The sequence below is a fragment of the Micromys minutus genome (assembly GCF_963924665.1).
Source record: "Micromys minutus genome assembly, chromosome: 16".
NCBI lineage: Eukaryota > Metazoa > Chordata > Mammalia > Rodentia > Muridae > Micromys > Micromys minutus.
Genome location: NC_137985.1, coordinates 37,720,852 through 37,739,985, shown reverse-complemented (window position 1 = coordinate 37,739,985; position 19,134 = coordinate 37,720,852). Strand labels below are relative to the sequence as shown.

The window sequence follows — 19,134 nt, the reverse complement described above, 5'->3', positions numbered from 1 at the left end:
CAGACATACAGACACACACATACACCAGGGGAAGGGCACCATAAGGCACAGAATCAATGGTACTCACTGTGGGCAGCCCCAATGGGCTTGTCGTCCTCCTCGCTGTCTGGTCCAGAGCACCATTCGTCCCCACTGTAAGGCTGCTTCCGTTCCAGTACACACCTCCGTTTACTCCGGGGTGCCACCTCTGCCCAGGCAGGATATAAGCAGGAAGAGTAAGAATGTGTGGCAATGTGGCCTAATCCCTCCACATGCAGAGGCCCTCCCAGATCATTCTCCAAAGGGCCCCACCCTAAAGGGCACTGCCCAGACCACGGTGAGCACTTTGCCAGTCCTTGGCCCCCACCACACCACCATTTGTTTCTGATTTCTTTCTCCAACCCTGGCTGCCTGTCTCCCCTCCCCCCTCCCCAGTACAGCATAATCCCAACCACAACTGGTTCTAATTAGGGCTGGGGGGGGTGCAGGGAGGAGCCACTGTGACTCTTCCAGGCCCCAGTGCCTATTCCCAAAAGGCTCCCACCAACCAGGACATCAGGGGGCTTCAGGGATGATTATGGGGGGGTTATCTTCACCTCAGACACCGCCCTCTCCCAATCTGGGGGCTACCATAGGAGGGCAGAGGACAATGGAACTAGAAACTCTATCCCTCTGCTCTTGGGGGCCCTTCCATGAGTGGCATCCTAGCCAGCCCCGCTAGGATGAAAACTGGCTGACTAATGGGTAGAGGTTAGAGAAAGTTCCTACAAACTGTATAGGTTGGGAGGCCACAACACAGGACAAGAACCAAGTAGGGGAAGGTCTCTGACCAGTTTGGGTCTTGGGCTGTAGATGACGTTAAAGTCTAGGTGATGGAGTACCTTTGGCCTCTGAGTCCAGGGATGGAGTTCCCGCCTCCCGCTGCTCTCCAGAGTCCACAGACACACTCCGCTCACGCTCACGCTTCACCTTGCCCTTGAGTGAGCTGAAAGGAGACACTCCTGCCTGGGGGTTCTTCAGACTTGAGTTGCTAGGTGAGATCTGGTTGGCCTTGGCCCCATGGCTCCCCGCCCCCACGCCCTTGGAGCCCAGGTTGCAGGTGGGTCCTTGGTTCACATTCTGGTGCTGGGATTGGGCCCCTCCATTCCCTGTCTTGCCATGATTGGTCAATTTATTTTCTGGGTGCATTGGCTTGGCTGAGGCAGGGGGACAGTGGCCTCGAGGGGACAGCGGTGGACTCCCTGGAGCCTCTCTCCTCCTGGGGTGGGGTAACCTGGGAAAAAGAAGGAGAAACAGCAAAGATTAATCCTGCAAGGAGTTAGGCATGCCTGGACTTTAGCTCTCTCGCCTCACCTAACGATGCAGGGGGTGGCTAGGTGCTATCTTGAGACCACCTGCTATTCCCTACCTCTGTGTGGTTCCTCAGATAAGAGCAGAGCTCTGTCCACCTAGGGGAGTGGAGATGGAGCAGTGTTCCTTATCTTCTAGGCCCAATTCAAATGGAAACCTAGGGCTGTGTAACTTGGCAGAATCTGTCTACCTTTAGCCCCAGTATCTAGCAGCTTCTCTAACTGGCCCTTCGTCCCAGCATTTGATGAATTCTTAGCACCTCCTAGGGTTTAAGACTCCTTTCCAAGGCCCCAAACCTCAACTATGCTGAACCCTAACAACTAGCTGAGAAGGACCTGTGAGTCACTGCTCAAACCCGAGCCCTTTTCCCTAGGGGACCGGGGAAAGCACAACCCAGAGTGGAACCCACAGGTTCAGAGGACTCCCCAGCGCCTAAGGGGTAAGGCCTGAAGAGGGTGGGCCAGTAGGCCCTGTCTGCAGGCAGGGATGGGGGGACATGTCAAGCAGACAAGAGTACAGTTTGAAGCCAAGGATTCCTGCAGCCTAGGCTGCGGGCCCTTTAAGCTCCAGCCCGCTCCCCCCACCGCCTCCCCCTCCCCGGAGACCTATTAATAGCCGCTGGAAAGATCACATCACGGGAGAGGATATTTATCCCCCCTCATTCCACACCAGCTCAGATTTATTTCAGCCCTGCTGTCCTGCTGCCGCCGCCTGGCCCTGTCTGCCCGCTTCTCCTGGGGAGGAGGGAGGCAGGCACCACCCCCACTCCAGCTCCTACCCCCAACTAGACTGAGGCTGGAGGGCACGCCATCATACCCCCCAACGCTAGGGTAGGATGAGGGTCTGTTCTAACGGTTTTAGGAGGGAAGAAGGGACCAGAAGCAGGCAAAGCTAGCTGCCAGTCTCCTCTGCCCCCTGGGCCCAGGCGCTAAGGCTGGCTGCCAGCTCCTGCCTGAGGCCAGACTTTACCATTCTACTTCCCTTCAACCCACTGGTAGCCAGGAAGCCGGGTGCCCAAGGGGCTCCTCTCCAAGCCAGCATGGCTCCATTGATTGGCCCCATCACCAGGGGCCCTTCCCTTCCCCACTCTCCATACACACATATCCCACCCTCCGTGACACCCACACACCTTGTCTTGTTAGCCAGGATCCTCATGGCTCCCACACACAGTGGGGCTACGACCCCTGTGCGTGCCCAGGGCCCAGCCAGGTACTCGGTACTGGAGCAGGGACTGCAGCAACAAGCCCCAAAGAGAAAACTTGTGACTTAGGGAGGGGGTGTATGAAGGGGAGGGAAGGGGAGAACCCAGAGCCCCTGGACTAAGGAACTGGATAGGGGTAGGGTGGGATTGGAAAGAGGGTACTTCTCAATCCTAAAGACCAGTCCAGTCCCCATCCCTTCCACACCTTGTCCTCAGGGTGCTTGCAGTATCGAGCAAGCCCCCCACCCAAGGCACCCCCCCTCCAAGGGCTGTAGAGTCAGAATTCACTAATAGGTTTCGTAGCAAAAGTGACGCGTGGGGGCGGCTGCGAGGTCTGCTCTGGCCCACGGGTGATGGGGGGGGACTCCCACTCCGAGACACGCCCCTCACCCAGGATTCGGGAATCCCTCATGCCCCGCCCCAGTACTGCGCCCTGTCCCCGGGCGCTGCAGCCTCCCAGGGGCCGGGGTAGGCGCACTGCCCTGCCCCGCCCCCAGCTCCAGGCCTAGCCCGTGCCCATCCCGGCAGGCCTGGGCGGGCAGCGAGAGGCCTGGCGGGGCCCCGGGGCTGCAGCTGGGCTCTTTTGGAGACCAGTAACGCTGGCTCAGATTCCTCCCCGACCGCAAGAATGCAGGAGCCTCCCCTCCCCCCTCCCTTGCACCCCCCCACCCCGCCCCCTTCGGCAAAGCCCGAGTGTAGAGACAGAGCGAGTTAGGAGCGAGAGAGCCAGCGAGGCAGCGAGCGAGGTTGAAGGAGGCGGACAGGGCTGCAGTGTGGATCTCCCGGGTCCACTGGAGGGCGCGCAGACAGACACATGGACAAATCCTCCAGGGACTGACTGGACGCTAGCCGTCCGGGCAGACTGGGCTCACAGAGCTGGGACTTAAGAGACCCACAAACACCCCAACTCTGACTCACACGCACACTTACAGCTCACACGTGGACAGGGAGACAAAGACACGCACGGAGCCCAGGAAACTAGAGACGCTCACGGCCAGACGGCGGAGGTGTGCCCGAGGGACTGGGCAGCGCGAACCAGCGGGAACTGCCGGGCAGCCTGAGGTACACAAACATCCCGGCCACCCAGCGGAGGGATAGCCGGCGGACTCATTGAACAGATGTGAAGACTGAGACCCAGACACAAGGGAGCCACAGAAAGTTGAGCCCGACAGTCACAAAGAATACACAGAGGGCCATAGATACACCAACAAGCTGACTTACACAAACACAGACGCCTCACCCAACCGCCCCCTGCTCTGTCCCCTTTCCCCGCCCCCAGCAGAGATCCCGGTGAAAGGTGGGGGAGGGAAGGGGAGGAGTCTTGGACCCTAGAGCCTCTTCCCGTGACAGGTCCAGCTCGACACACCCTTACACACTCCTGCTCCTCGCTCAGCTTCTGGTAGCTGGGCTGGGATCTCCAAGTAAGGGGGGGGGGGGCTACCAAGTACATTGTGGGCGTCTAACCTTAAACCCCGTAGAACACTGGCCTTCCCCACTCCAACTCTGTCTCTGAAAGAGGTTCCAAAGTCCAGGGCCTAGTTTGCAACACACACACACACACACACACACACACACACACACAAACACCAGGGAATAACAGGACTCCTAGGGAAATTGCCCTGGCCAATGGAGGACATGCTGCTTAAGCTCTCACCTCTATTCCTAGTTGATTCTCAAAGCTATCTCCCCAATTTCACAAGGAACTGAGGTCTGAGGAGAGCTGTATGCTCCTGGGTCACATGACAGCATGGGTGACCCAGGACCCCCATTCCAGGTACTGCAGTATCACCCAGAACCCGGACTGTTTATCTCAGTCTAAATCAAACCAGTGGGTTTTTCACATTTGAGCCCCCAGAACGTCTCCCCTGTTAAGGGGGATGAGCCAACTAGTACTTTCTGTTTAAGGGGGTCTCAAAAACTGGAGAGCCAGCCTTGGCATGGTGACTTACTGCTGTAATCCTAGCGCTTGGGGAGCTAAGGCAGGAGGATCACAAGTTCAAACCCAACCTGTGAGTACCAGACAGCCTAAACCACCTAGCAAGATTTGGTCTCACAACCTTTCCCTTCCCAGCCAAGGGTGGCAGGGGAAGGACCTCGACTATAATAATCCAGGGAAGGGCTGTTGGGAAACTAGTCCTCTTCAGTGGCTCCAGTGACTCTGAAAGGTGCCCCCTAGGACTCCACCCCCTGCTCCCACCCGGCTGCAAGGTGAGCTGAGGTAACCCCAGATGAGTCAGGGCTTTCCCATCTAGCATCTCCCTGTGTGCCCTTCAGCAGACTTGGCCCCAGCTCCCAAAGACCCCTCCTCCTCTACGCTAAGTCCCAGATGACACCTGAAATGTGGACCGTTGAGAGACCGACGGTTGGCAGGAAAATGCTTAGGCACTAAATGAGAAAGGAGCCTCTGTGGCACCAGGCCGGAAGCCCCTGGAGATCTGGCATGTAGGGCTGGGCTCTGGGAACTTCTGGATCTTAGACTGGGAAAGCATGACATGTGCTCACAAACAGGGAGCAGGTGCAAGTCACCTGAGTGAAAGAAAGGCCAGAAGCAAACCCAGGAGAATGTGCCTGGAGCCAAGTGGCTGAGACAAAGAAGCCAGACCCCGGCATAAAGGGCCTAGGTCTATGATCTCAGCACTTGGGAGCCGGAGATAGGGCCCAGTCCAGCTTTGGGATACTTAATGAGCTTCTGTAGTGGGAGTCACTTGTCTCCACTGTGTTAAATAAGGGTAGGCCACAGGTTAAGGGTCAGTGAGAACAATCCCAGTGGGAGGAGGGGACAAGGAAGGCTCCGTGGCCAGAGCTCCCAGGTGTTTTGTATCAGCTGCGTTCATCACAACTGTTCCCCTGTTGGGCAAGTGTTCATATACCCAGGCGATCTGCCTGTTTCCAGGTTGAGAGTCTGCCTGACCAGAGCAGCCAGTCCACCGTCTCAGTGCCCTGCTCACAGCTATTTCAGGGAAGCCAGGAACTGTGGCTCAGCCCTAGAGTCTCAGCACTCAGGAAGCTGAGGCAGGAAGATCTCTATGGATTCCAGAGCAGCAGGAGCTACACAACGGGTTCCAGAAGACACTTTCTACAAAGTAAATATGTATGCTTGGGTGTGGTGGCTTACACCTTCAATCCCATCAACCTGAGAGGTAGAAATGGGCTGGATTTGAAGGCTATCCCAGGCTACACACCAGATTCCAGGCCATCTAGGGCTGTGAAGTGAGATGCTATCACACACACACACACACACACACACACACACACACACACACACACACACAAATGATGATGAGGACAACAAATTTCACTTCAGGGCCAATGACGTCATCGGTAGAGCAAATACTTCATCAGAGGACCTACATACAATCTCAGCAAGGTCAAGGAAACTTGAGGAGCAGTGAGAAATGCCTTAGAGGGCCATGTCCCCCACATGCAGTGAACAGAGACTTCCAGAAAAGAAGATGTGTGATACATAGGGAGATTCAGTTCCCAAGATAATGTCCCAATTCCAATTCCCCTTTCTCCTATTGTCCCCTGGTTCTCAGAAGCTCCCTAATAGCATTCAAATTGCTTCTCTTCCTGAGGTGGTAACTCAGCTAGGTAGGGAGGTCCAGGATTCAAAACCTAGCACAAAGAGATCTGCTCAAGAACCCAAGATGTTATTCTAGTGGGGACCCTCTAGGTGGGAACTTCCAGGCGTGGGGGGTGGGGTCGCCCGCTGCCCTGGTTCCTAGCAACAACTTCTCTCCCAAGAGTCCATGCAAATAAACCAGTTTTGCTTGGGAGGCTTCACCTGGGAGTTTCCAGCCTGCCCCACCTAGGGCCCCAGGGTAAGGTCATACAATCCTAACCCTGCAGGACCATGAAGTCTGCTGATCCTAGATCTTTGCAATGCAGGATCTTTAAACAGAATGCCTGTGGGAAATTAGTTCTACTTTTGCTGGACCACTGTCCCTCTCAAGCCTATGGGGACAGATGGCCTTGTCGGCACAGGCCTAAGTTCACCTCACTTCTTTTGGCTCTTTCAGCCATTACCAGTGAGTCCAGACCTCAGGAAGCAATCATGCCCTGGCAGTAGGGTGCCCCCAAAAGACTGATGCCCAATCCCTAGTTACTCCCTCCCCCTAGGGAGAGGGGTGGGAGGGGGGAGAGCACTAGGAAACAAGACAGGGCAGGAAGCCCAGGCAGGCAGAGGGCACTCTGGGCCAGGCACAAACAGCCAACACAGGAAACCACAGCCCACCCCCGCCCACCCCACCCGCCCAAGGCTCTGGGAGAGAGGAGTGCCTAGTATCCTGACTGAGGCCTGGGCCAGGGGTTAGCCCAGGGCAAAGGAGATGCTCAAAGGCCTCCCTGGGCCCCGGACCCCACCTGGGGAGGGGGAGAGGAAGCCAGGCTGGCAGAGATGGGCTGCCTCTTTAAATCCACCGAAATCCTAAGCTAGGCCCAACCCAGCTCTGGTTTCACAGGAAGGAAAGTAGCAGCCCAGGAGCCAGCAGAGCAGCAGTGGTGGCTGGAATTAGCCCCACCGCCCAAATATATCTGGACTCTACTGCCACCCTAGTGGCACTTCCTGCCCCCTGGCACCTGTACCAGAGTGGGGGTGGGGGAGGGTCTAGGTGCTACCTCTCCCTGATAAGGGACCTCGATTTCAGGAGGTGGCCTGTTGCTGTGTGCATGTGGGTAAGGAGTGACTTCTCAGGCTGCACTCCACTCCTGCAACAGGAAAAAAAAAAATGAGCCAGGTAGCTTCCTGGGGGCTTCACCTGATCCTCGTCTCCCAAGGGGTTAATCTGGCCCCTGTTTAGGGGGGCATGGGTGACCAAGGAACCTCCTCCAAACTGCCTGGCTACTGGAAACAATGGGGCCATTGTGGGAGGTGGAGTGCGGGCAGGCTACTGGCACAGCCAGCACACCACGGGCGGGGACCTCGCCCAAAGACTGCCTGCCGCACTCTGCTCTCCCCCAGGTACTGCCAGAGGCAGACACATCCTCCATCCCTTGCCTTGCCTGCCTGGCCCAAGCTCTTGGCACCAGCAGCACCTGAGTAGCCTTCTAGCTCTGCCTACATTGACATGCAGACAGCCATGACCCTCCAGGAAGCAGGGGCTTGTGGGCCAGGGCTAGTGGGGGTGGGGTGATGAGACAGGATGTGTGCCTATGATCTCCTGCAGGGCAGACAGGAAGGCCAAACTGGGTTTCTAGTGTCAGTCCTGGCACCCTCAGGCAAGAAGGGCTTTCGGGACTGTGGGAGCAGTGACAGGCACAGTCCCCTGTCCTAAGGCCTTCTTTCCCATATCCATTCCATAAGCCTTTCCCTGACAAGTTATGGTGCCTACTGTAGCCTTGACCATGCATCCTGCCATGCATGGGCTACAACAGAGTAAGAAGCAGGTCTGTAGCTAGGCAGATAGAATGCCAGTCCCATCATGCCCCTTCTAAACTGTGGAACCTTGTCCACATCTTCATCCCCCTGAGCCTCAGTTTACTCACAGGCAAAAATTACAGAGTGAGGAAATTACCAGAAACTACCTAAAAATGTCTATGGCACATTAGCCCTCAACCAAGTCCCTTGGACAATCTCTCTTTCCTAACATATGACCCAAGAATATGGCATGTCAGGAAGGTACATCTGTAATGAGAAGCATCGTCTACATAAGTTGCCCATGGACATCATACTGCGTTACACAAAGGCATGGCTTTCTCTGCACTCTATGAGGAAGCTTGTCCACTCTATTAGCAGGCATCCCTGAGCACCCCTGAGTTCTCTTTCTCCAGTCCAGAGTGTGAATGCAGAAAGCAGCCATCCGAAGCTCCCTCAGCCTCGGGTCTGAGGTAAGTAAGGGGGTTTTCTCTTCTAGTGATCTGCAGCCCCCCCCTCCCAAGTCTGACCTCTTTGGTAATACATGCAGTGTGGAGCCATGGTTCTCTCTAAAGAGAAGGTCTTAGACAGAAAGGGCAGCTGATAAGCAATCCTAGAGGGCAGGAGAACCAAGGAGGAAGGCCGTTCTTTTCTCAACCAGAAAGAGCAACACCTCTCAGGGTGGCCCCATAAAGCACCCAAAGGGTTAATAAAGGTCCTAAAAATAAACCTGTTCCCAGCAGGACCCACTGATCAGAACCCTCCAGCCATCTGTTCCCGTTTTCTCCTGTTCACGTTGGAACATCTGAAACCGGCCCCAGAGCCCCAGCCCAATCCCAAAAATAGCCCTAGCCTGCCCAAGGAACAGGCCCAGAGGCTGGGCACAGGAGGCATGGCCAGATCAACAGTTAAGCACCACGGTGCAGGCAGATGAGCCCTCACCTACTGAGCCCATAGAAAAGGGGAAGTTCTCCGTCCCGGGAGACAGTGTGCAGCCCAGCATGGTGCTCTAGTCCATCCTTCCTAGTCTGAGACCATAGAGACCGCCTGGTGGGCAAGCCCAGGCCTCACACCCAGGAGCCCTGTTATTCCTTAATCCACACAAGATCCTAACCACCTGTCGACATAGATTCTTTCTTCTGTGGGCAACCCGGCCCTGCCATCTACTCCACGGCTCCTCACCCAGAAGCTCCCAAGCTCCATCCCTACCATCCCAGTCCTAGCTCAGGACCTTTGAGAATTCTGGTTACCCACTGGTATTCATATGCCTCACCCCCCTGCCCTGAGACACAATGGACTTTCTTCAACACTCTTAGGGAAGGATACCAGGGATGCTGACATAGCCCTACTCTCCTCACAGACTTGAGGATAGCCCTACTCTCCTCACAGACTTGAGGATAGCCCTACTCTCCTCACAGACTTGAGGATAGCCCTCTCTGCCTTTGTGAGATGTTGGGCATGCCTCATCTCCCAGGCACTGCCCTTCCATATTCAGAAAATGTTCAAGACAGTACCCTAAGACTTGGGGCAGGTCTAACCACTAGCACCCACCTCACCGCTCCACACTGCCTTATTTCTTCCCAAGGAAGGCCCCTGACTCCTAGACCAGGAGGGAAAGAAGGAGGCCACTGGAGCCATTTAAGGACAGAGTGTTTCCTCCAGTCTGGTGACAGAACAGAGCAGCAGGAGTTGGATGGTAGGAAGGGCTCCAAAACTAAAGCAAGCAGGCAGGCTGGGGGAGGGAGTAGGGCTGGGCCCAGAAAGGCAAGGGCAAGGACAAATGAATGGGGGATGGGGGCGCTCAAGTTCTTCTCTAGGTCCAGGGCAACTACAAAACTTGTGATCACAGTATCAGGCAACACCAACAGTGGAGAGACTGAGGCAACAAGGTTCGTCTCTCCAGCAGTGGTACCTCACGACTTTAACCCCCAAACACAGAGGCAAGCAGAGCTCTGTGAGTTCAAGGCCAGCCTGGTCTGCACAGTGAAATCTTGCCTCAAAATACAAAAACAAGGTGGTTCTAGAAGGGCATTAGAGTCTAAAGACCTGGATGGGTTCTTCCTCTAAGCCCTAAACTCTCTCCCTTAGGCCAAAGCCCTAGGATAAAGCTCCTGCAAGGAACTCAGATTAATGACAAAGCCAAGCATCTCTAATGCTGCCAAACATCTGTGAATTCACGATATGTTTTACCTAATTTAACCTTCAGAAAAATCCTATAAAAAGTTTGGTTTCTTTCTTTTCTTTTCTTTTCCCCCCTAGTCCTGGGATGGAACCCAGGGCCTTGAGTCCGCAAGGCAAACATCACCATCTAAAAAGTTTCCTTCATGAGACAGGCTCTCACTATGAAGACTGGGCTGGCTTGGAATGTGCAGCAATCTTCTAGCCTCTGCCTAGAAGTATAAGTAAACAGTAAGGTACTCAGCTTCTTTTCAGGGTCTCCCATATCTCAGGATGGTCTTCCAATTTACTATGCAGCTAGGAATGGCCTCCGACTCTTGATCTTCCTGTTTCTACCTTCAGAGAGCTGGGATGACAGACATGTTCCTCCATGCCCGCCTTATACCAGTTTGTGGCATCCTAGGCTTGAACGTGGAGTTCTGTGCATGCTAGCAAGCATTCTCTCGACTGAGTTAGAGCCCTAGTATAGGCTTTTCTTCTTATTTTTTGAGATAAGGTCTTGCTATGCTACTTAGGCTGGCCTGAAATCCTGAGGACAGGGCCCTCCCAGCCACTAAAATAGCCAGCCTCAGAAAAGACTTTATAATCTTGGAATGTTTGGGGTTCGCTGGTTTGTCTATTTGAGACTGGATATTCCTCTATAATCCAAAATGGCCTCAAACTTGAAGAATGGCCTCAAACTCGGAGTGATCTTCCAGCCTTTACCTCTCAGTCACTGGAATTTTCATGCCTGGCCTAGAAAGCCCTTTTATTATTCCCTCTTTGCAAGTAAGAAGACTTAAGTAGCCTGCCCAAAATACATAGCCCACCATTACAAGATCAGGATTGGAAGCTCAACACTCCAGCAACTGGATTCTTAGCCATTGCCCTGGGCAGATGCAGCATTGAGTCAGGCCCCTCACAGCGTTCGGTTCAGGTCTAGCCTTCATTCCCACGCGCCTTCCCACCCTCTTTCTAGGCCTAATGGGGACCAGGTCCTGCACTAAAGGCCACAGTTCTTGCCTGGGGAAGAGATCAAAGAGAGCCCTGAACCCTGTGGCCTCTATACAGGTGCCCTGCTGAGCCAGGCCTGAGATCTCAAAGGGCAAAGGTCTAGGGCCTCCCTAGCTCCACCCACCCCAGTCCGTCACCTCCTCACCTATCCAGGTCAGCATGGTCCCAAGACAAGTTTCTAGTGCTCTAGCACAGGCTCCTGCTGAGATGCCCAGGGCTATGAGAAGTCCTGCCACCCACCCCCCTCCAAGCCCCAGGTGGAAGTCAAAGGTCAAGTAGGACTTTCCAGAGAAGGCAGGGTCTGAGCCGACCCACCTGTCCCTCCTTTTCCCACTTTTTTCACTGCCTGACTTACAGGCAGTGCAGCTTCCTCAGGGAAGATAGTGGCCTCCAACAGGGAAAGTTGGGGGGTGGGGCGATTAGGTGGAGGAGCTAGAAGTTCTCCCTCCAGAGGACCATCCAGGAAAAAGAAGCACCTCCCCTTCCTTAGGCTTTCCCTAGTCAGACAGAAGCCTACGGGAGTGTTTGTTGCGAATGTAGGTTGTTGCTAAGTAAGAAGAGAGGGAGGAGGGAAAGTTATGTACGTGCTTCTGTGTGTGTGTGTGTGTGTGTGTGTGTGTGTGTGTGTGTGTGTGTATTTTGAGTGTGTACACGCCTGTGGAGCCAGGGCAGCAAAAACCAAACTTACGGTGGTGGCTGGTGGCCAGTGGACTGACTGACCAGTGGTCACCCTGGATTTGACTCAACCTCTAGAAGCCAAAGCCAAGGAGGGAAGACAAGTAATTGGAACAACCATTAAATCTACCTTGCTCTCCAGGTGGACACAGTTCTGCATCTCCTACCTCCCACCAGGAGAAGAGGCTTAGAGAAGGCCTAGAACTTTCGGTGGCAGCCAGCTTTAACCCTTCCCTGTCCAGGGCACACACACATACATACACACACACACACACACACACACACACACACACACACACACACACCAGCAGTACTGCCCACCCAGAGACAGGGGAGAATGCAAGTAGGGGCAGAAAGCCAGGAGGAGGGAGCTGACAGAAAGAGCCAAGCAGGAGGCTAAGCCAGGATGATGGGGCCACTGCAGACAGATGGGAAGGCCAAGAAAGCACAAAACACATGGACCCGCTCACCTCTGAGGAATGTGTGTCAGGTTCAGGCTCAGGGGTGTGGTCTGGGATGGGGGCTCCCTGTGGAAAAATGGTCACAGCTAAAAGTCCCTGGCCAGCAATCTATGCCCCTGATCCTCCCAGAAATCCAACCCCAGCCCCCCTCCCCAGCCATAAACGTGTACAATTTACAGACAACCTACAACACCAGGAAGTCTCAGAGTTACTCAGACACCCCCCCCCCCAAGGACTTCTGTGGACTGGCCAGGAGCCAGGCCTGACCCAGCTGCCCCACACACCACTCCCCCTCCCTGTCCTGGAAGCAGGAAGGAGAAGGCACTGGAAGACCTCAGACTTAGTTCCCTGAGAGCTTGGCCCCACAGAGAGAGGGAGGGTGGAGGACTCCCACGACCTGGCCTGAGGACCTGGGGGGAGGGGTGGCTGAAGCCCAAGGACCTAGTTTCCAGAACCAGTCGTCCCCAGGTTAACTTGTGGCAGGGGTAAGGGTTTAAGTTCCTATGCTCCTATGTGGTCTCCTTGGCTATAACCCTGGTCCTCTAAAAACAAAGAGTGTTGGGCACCTGGTCTATGTACCAGGGCCTGGGGCAAGGAAGGTTTAGCAGCTTAGTAGCACTGGGTGAAGCTCCCACAGCAGGAGGGAGGGAGGCTGGTGGCTGGGCTCAGTTTGTACTGGGGGTCAAAGGGGAGTTCTTTTCCGAAGAATTCTGGGAGAGAAGCCAACTAGAGCAAGCTGCTAACCACCCCTCCTCCCTCTCTCTTGCTGCACTGGGGTTGGGGGGTGTCCCTGCCAACCAGACTTAACCCTCTGCAGCCTGTGTTGCTCTTGGCTCAAGATGGGGCTGCACCCAGCTTCCAGAGAGAAGAGACAGAAAGCACACCATGCCCACCAAAAGAAGCTTTCTCCCTATGGTTCCATCTGCACAGCCCTGCCCTACCACCATCTAGGTGACTTTTCTAGACTCAACTCCCAGAGGTGTCTGCAGTGACGTGCCCGCGTGCATGTCTCAGAGACAGAGATTGAGAAACAAGCTGAAAATTCCTCCTGCTGGGTCACTGAGCCCTGTACCAACACGGGCCACTACTACTCCCTCCTTCCCACAGGGGATCAAAGGACACTTGGGGGAAAGAAGCCTGGCCTGTGCCCACCTCTCAAGGGAGGTCTCCACAGGCCCTCACTCACAGAATCACCCCCTGCCCGTCTTCCTCTTCATTGGCCATGGCATGTACTTTCAGAAAAGCATCCAGTGACTGCCTAAGATCCTAGATAGGAAACAGTCCTCACAAGGGACAGGAGCATCCCGGTTAGTGTATATCACTAACCAGCACAAATACACTACCTACACCCAGGCTTTAGCCAGAAGAAACGAACCCCAAAAAATTCATAGCTGCCCACCCCCACCTCATCCCATGCAGAACCTCACTGACAGTAGGAAGGAAATTCGGGAAGACTTCCCTGGACCAGGGCTACAATGGTCCACCCCAAATGCCTGCACTCCAGACTCCTCTTCCCTTTGCTTGGGATTAAATTTTGAGTTTGTTTTGCTAAGCAACTCTTAGAAGTTTTCTGAGCCTGAAACTCACCACTAAACTAACTCCGAGGTAAACTGAGACTGACTGTTCCTGGTCTCCCATGAAGGAGGTGACTGTGGAGGTGAAAGGAGCCTGTCCCTTTAGTCGCTAGGTGCCCTCTATCAACCATCACTACACCCTCAGGACACAGGGTTGCCTGGTGCCACTGAGCATACAAGGCCAGAGAAAGGGAGGACCAGGCCCTGGCAACAGCTTATCCAGGCGTCTCCCACCTCCACCACTCTTTCTCCAAGGCCTCAGAGCTGCCAGAAGCCTGGGCCTCACTCCAGGAAACCTCCCTATCAAAGGGCAGAGGACTCCACGTCCCAGGGAGCTGCAGACCTGTGACTACACTCCCCAGACATGTTCCCAGGGTGGAGGAGGAGGCGGAACATAAGCACCCATCAGGGACACACCTCCAGTGCACTCCTCAGAACGAACCCCCAGACACACACCAGTGAGAGACAAGCACACACACTTTCAAGGTACCTCCTAAAACAGCCCAAACTTTCCTTTAGACCCTTGAGAGTGGCAAATTCAGAGGCAACCAAAGAGTGCTCAGGGAACAGGCAGCCAGTCTTCAGCCAGTCACAGGGAATACTGACACAGACACACCCACTCCAGGACACCCGCAGAGCCACCGAGTACAGAGCAGTACAGTTTTGTGTCCGCGTGCAAGCACACAAACTCGGATGAAGTACCTCAAGTGCAGCCCAGCGAAAAGTCAGATTTGAAGACAGTGAGCCGTGAGTGGGGAGGGGAGTCAGAGGGGGCGGCAGGGAAGCATTCAGGATTTCAAAACAGTCCTGGTTTCGAAATGCTGGATTCAGGGCCATTCCTGAAGCTGGGGGTGGGGGCAGGGTGGGAGGGGGGGAGACACAGACCAATTTGGAGCTACCAGGACAAGGAGGAGGAAAGGGGCAGACAGAGGTGGCTTAGCTGGTGGAAAGGGGGACCTGGAAAGGGCTACCAAGTTAAGAACAACAGCTGGCCCAGAACTAAGAAGGGAGGGCACTGCCTGCTGGACACAGGGCAAGGGAAAGGCCTCCAGTGGTTTTTGCCACTGACAGAAGTACAGAGGCAAAGGGAGCCTCCACTCCCCTTCAGGACTGAAAGTTAGAAGCCACCACACCCCTTACCTACACATAGGACAAGGTGAGCATCCCTTTTCTCCAGAAGAGTGCCTCAGCTCAGCTTCCCCAGCTAGTAAGAGTCAAGAGGCAGTGAGGGACAAATGTCCCCCACATTCAAGACTGGCTAAGGAAACATCTCCCCTAGAAGTCTTCATGAGAAACGCCTCAGTTTCCCATGAGTACCCCCACACCCAGGAAGTCACCTTTCCCTGGTAGCCAGAATGTTCTCACTGCCCCTCCTCCAACCTCCAGGGAAAGTAGACAGAGGGAGGGAGGGGGAAGGAGGGAGGGAGGGGAGGTCAGGCCAGGCTGGGGGTGGGGCTTTGGAGGCCTGGCCCTGGCACCCGGCAGGAAATTCCAGGCTGTAACTCCAGGCTGCCTTCAGGGCCACCCATCCAAGTGACATGCGGCATGTAGCTCTTCAAGACTATGACTATCCCCCTCAGCTCCTGGTCCTGGCCACACAGCCCTCTAGCCCCAGCTCTGGAACTCAGAGGTCCAGACTTGGGAAAATTTAGCAATCCCTGGAAGAGATACTCAGTCCTGGAAGGAGTCCCTACTAAGCTCCTTGAACTAACCAAGGAGCCTCTTTCTTCAGATCCCTGGGGGCAATATACACAGTGTGGCTATGGGTGGGCAGCTGTTGGGGCTGGCAAGCAGGGGCACAGATGCCAAGCTACGGCAGCCAGGCGTTCAACAGGTTGAGCCAGTCCCTGGAACAGCCAGCCCCACCCCAGGGAGAGCGGGCCTGGCAGAGGCTCCCTGCCTGGGGCACCCAGCCTGTACCGCTTTGCTCCCACGTCTGCCCACTTTCCCACGGTGCCATCCCCCTCTCTCCCCTCCCCCCACCAGGTCAGCACCCGGGCAGTGCCCAGGGACTTGGTACAAGGAAGCAAGGGATGCCTTTTCCCTCTCATTCTTGGGTGCCTGGGCTCTTCAGGTACCTCTCACTATCTGCAATGGAGAAGCTCAGGGAAAGTAAACATGGCCACATCAGTACCCCACCCCCAACCCCTACCGGGCTTCCTTTGATCCCTGGAAGACTGACACAGACACTCTGGCTCCCTAGACCTGCCCCAGGGCTCTGGGACAAAACCTCAGCCTGAGGCAGCACCAGAGGCAGGGTGAGGGTGCCCTCAGCAACTCATCTAAGGTTCCCTGGAGGAGAGAGGCTGCAGGGTGACTTTTGACTCCCCCTACTTACGCCAGAGCTTCTGCTGCCCGCAACTCTGGTGGTGCCCACACCCCCACCTCACTCCAGGACTCCACGGAATACTGTCCTATCAGCTTCCACCCCCACTTTGTAACACATTTCCTTTCATCTAAAGCAGGTGCCAGGCTTTCTGGCTCTTGCTGAGTTGACTCTGCCTCTCTGCCACTCACTAGGTCTCTGTCCAGCAGGCTCCTGGCCTCCAAGGTTGTTGAAGCTGAACCCACCGGCCTAAGGCTTCTGCTGAATCCAGGTACCAGGAACTTGCTAACCAGTCGTGAGTACTCTGTGTACTTTGAACAAGCGAAATCACTAAGCTCCAATTAGCACAGATGCTTTAACCCCAGATTTCTGTGAACCAAAAGCCCTTCACCCCATCCCAAGCATGAATGACATGGCTTAGAAAAGAAACTCCCACAGAGATGCATGCAGCCAGAATCCTGGTCCTTCAGGGCCAGATAGGTGAGAGAAAGTGCTTTCCTGGTTCAGAGTTCTGTTTCCCTCCTGGTTTTTCTCTCTCCTCTACCATTCTCACCCTATCCTGAGGCTCCCAACTGTGGGGCCTAAGAGCTGACTCTTCCAAGCTCAAGCACACTCTTCCCTTGGAGCCATGAGATCATGGTCTTGGCCTGAGAAAGCAGCCAAGTCCATGCTGGAGAGGAGCAGAGGAACTATCCTAGGGAAGAGACTGACCCCTGGAGAGGCTGAGGGGAGGGGAAGAAGGAAGTGGAGGTATTGGCATTGGTGGTGGTGTAGCAGCTCCTGATACAGACAACATTCCCAGGGCAAACAGAACACCAAGCCGTTCATTGGGAGAGAAAGAGGTGGGGCAAAAGAGCAAAGGGGCCACAGACCCTCACACACACCTTTTCCAGGTTCAGGCAAACATCAAGCCCTCCTCTCTCAGAAATGACACTATTACTCCTAAAGCAGAGGTTTCCCACAGACAAGACATGAACACACACACACACACACACACACACACACCAAGCAGCAGACAGAACAGAAGGAGGAGGGAGAAAGGTGGTGTCAGAAAAACCCGGAAGGAAGGAAGCTGGACAGACAGACAGAAGCTAATCCTTGTTTCATTGCTCTAGCGAGACACTCTTGACTCCCAGACCTTGAGGGATGTTCTATTTCTCTGTCTCCAAGGGGAAGGGGGACGATGGACCTCTGTATCCTCTGAAACCAAATTCCAGCAGCCCTCAGAGTAGAAGAGCCATACTCCAGCCATGTGGAAGGCCTAAGTCTTACTTCTCTTCTTCATATCTACCCCCCAGGGACTCCTTTGGATCAAGACAGGAACCACCTTTCCTTGGCAATGCAGAGAAACCTCTAAGGAACTGTATGACTGCCCCACCCCCAGCCAAGCCCACACCACTCAGAATCCTTAGCAGGGGAGGCTCCTCTGTCTCCTATGGCTCAGAGGCAGTGCCTGGGGGCAGAGGACTCAACCTCTCACTCTTGTCCCAACCCTCCTCCCCAAGTTGGCTCTCACAAGTCAGAGGAAGAGTTCAGGGGTGCTAAGACCTAAGAGTTAGTGAGCCTGAGAGGGGGGGACTACATCTCCCAGAAGCCCCCAGGGCAGAGTTCCCTGCTCCAGCTGGCCCAAGGCCGGCCTTGTTCTCTGCGCTAAGGTGGTAGGGTCTCCGGGCTGCCACTAAGCCCTTCTCATAGTGCTCCGAGAGTGCCAGCTTGGTTGAAGACCTAAGAATTTCTTCTGATGATCCTAGAGGAATCCCCCGCTTCCTAAACAGCCTGGGGTGCGAGCTAGAACGCAAGAGACAATCAGACTGCGCTTCCCCTCCCCAATTTAAACTGGATCTCGCTTGGCGCGCTCCAGCTGGCCTGGCATGACTTTAGACCTTTGCCCCAAACCAACCCTCACCTCGCACCGATCGGGGGTCCTCACACCAGGCCGGAGCTGGACGCCATAGCCAGGTCAGGGTCGTTGGGTAGACTGGGATCCTCCAGCAGGACAGTGGAGACGCGGAGAAGGCGGGCAGGCGGTGGTCTTTTTGATCCTGGACGCCTTGATCTTAATACCAGCCCGGCCCGCGAGCAGGTATCCGGGAGGCGCTGGTTGCCTGGGTTCCTGCCTCCCAACCGCGGAGCATGGTCCTGGGCGCCGGCAGCAGCGGGAGAGCTACCGCACCGCCGTGCCGGGGCTCCGGGTTGGGGTCTCGGCCCAAACCTCCCGGCTCCGGCTGCTGCTGCTCCTGCTCCTCCTCCTCCCTTCCTTCCTTCCTTCCTTCCTTCGCCTCCTCCTTTCACTTTCCCCGAGGCCCGCGGGGACGGCGGGCGCGGGGCGGGGAGGGGGCTGTCTAGGCGCTTATTGTTGGTCGGATGCCGAGGGTCCAGATCGCAGCCCCGGGGCGGCGCGGCGCCAGGGGACCCAGGCGTGCGGGCGTCCGGCCGGCTGGCTCCGGGCGGCGGCGGTGCTGCAGCGGCCCCGGATCCGGGGCATGTCCGGCCACTGGCTCCGCCGCGCGCCGCCGCCTCCCCGGAATCCCCTGCGCTGCCGGAGCCTCGCTCGCCCCTCCACTCGGCTCCTCTCCCCAGCCTGAATAAGCATCGGGGCTCTCTGGCTGCCTCCTTCTGCCTTCATACCAGAGCCGGGAGAGGCCCCTGTCAAAATAAGAGCTCCCCCATCTCGCCCGACTCCTCGCCCAACCCGGCTCCCCCAGCCTCCCAGTGGTCTGACTCGGTAAGGCGCCCGACCGGCTAGCAGGAGGCAATTGGCCCTGAGCGGGGAAGGGGCCTTTGAGCCAACCTCCCCCCTTTCCTAAGGACTAGGGAGGAGTAGCACCCACAGCTTCGGATGCTAGGGAGAGGTCTGACAAACCTACCGTGCTATCAGCACGGACTGGAAAGAGTGGGAGTTGCCTGGACACACACACACACACACACACACACACACACACACACACACACACACACACACACACACACGCTATAGCTCCCCTCTTTATTGTACCCAAACCATTTTGCACTTAGAGCATTCCCCCCTCCCACTGAGGACATAG

At 55.6% G+C, this 19,134-nt stretch overlaps 1 protein-coding gene across 3 annotated transcripts in view; it reads right to left on the bottom strand.

The window, feature by feature from the left end:
• BCL9L (BCL9 like) overlaps positions 1-18,756 on the bottom strand; it is a 28,725-nt gene extending 9,969 nt beyond the window's left edge. The window contains exons 1-5 of one of the 3 annotated variants that reach the window (XM_080930105.1): positions 17,997-18,756; positions 12,200-12,256; positions 2,459-2,560; positions 861-1,252; positions 68-187 (exon numbers count right to left, since the gene is read on the bottom strand). In XM_080930105.1, the coding sequence (XP_080786231.1) occupies positions 68-187; positions 861-1,252; positions 2,459-2,484 (538 nt within the window). In that variant the 5' untranslated portion in view covers positions 2,485-2,560; positions 12,200-12,256; positions 17,997-18,756. The remainder of the gene's footprint in view (positions 1-67; positions 188-860; positions 1,253-2,458; positions 2,561-12,199; positions 12,257-17,996) is intronic. The other 2 variants (XM_080930106.1, XM_080930107.1) reach the window with 2 other exon arrangements.
• Between the last annotated feature and the right edge of the window lie 378 nt (positions 18,757-19,134).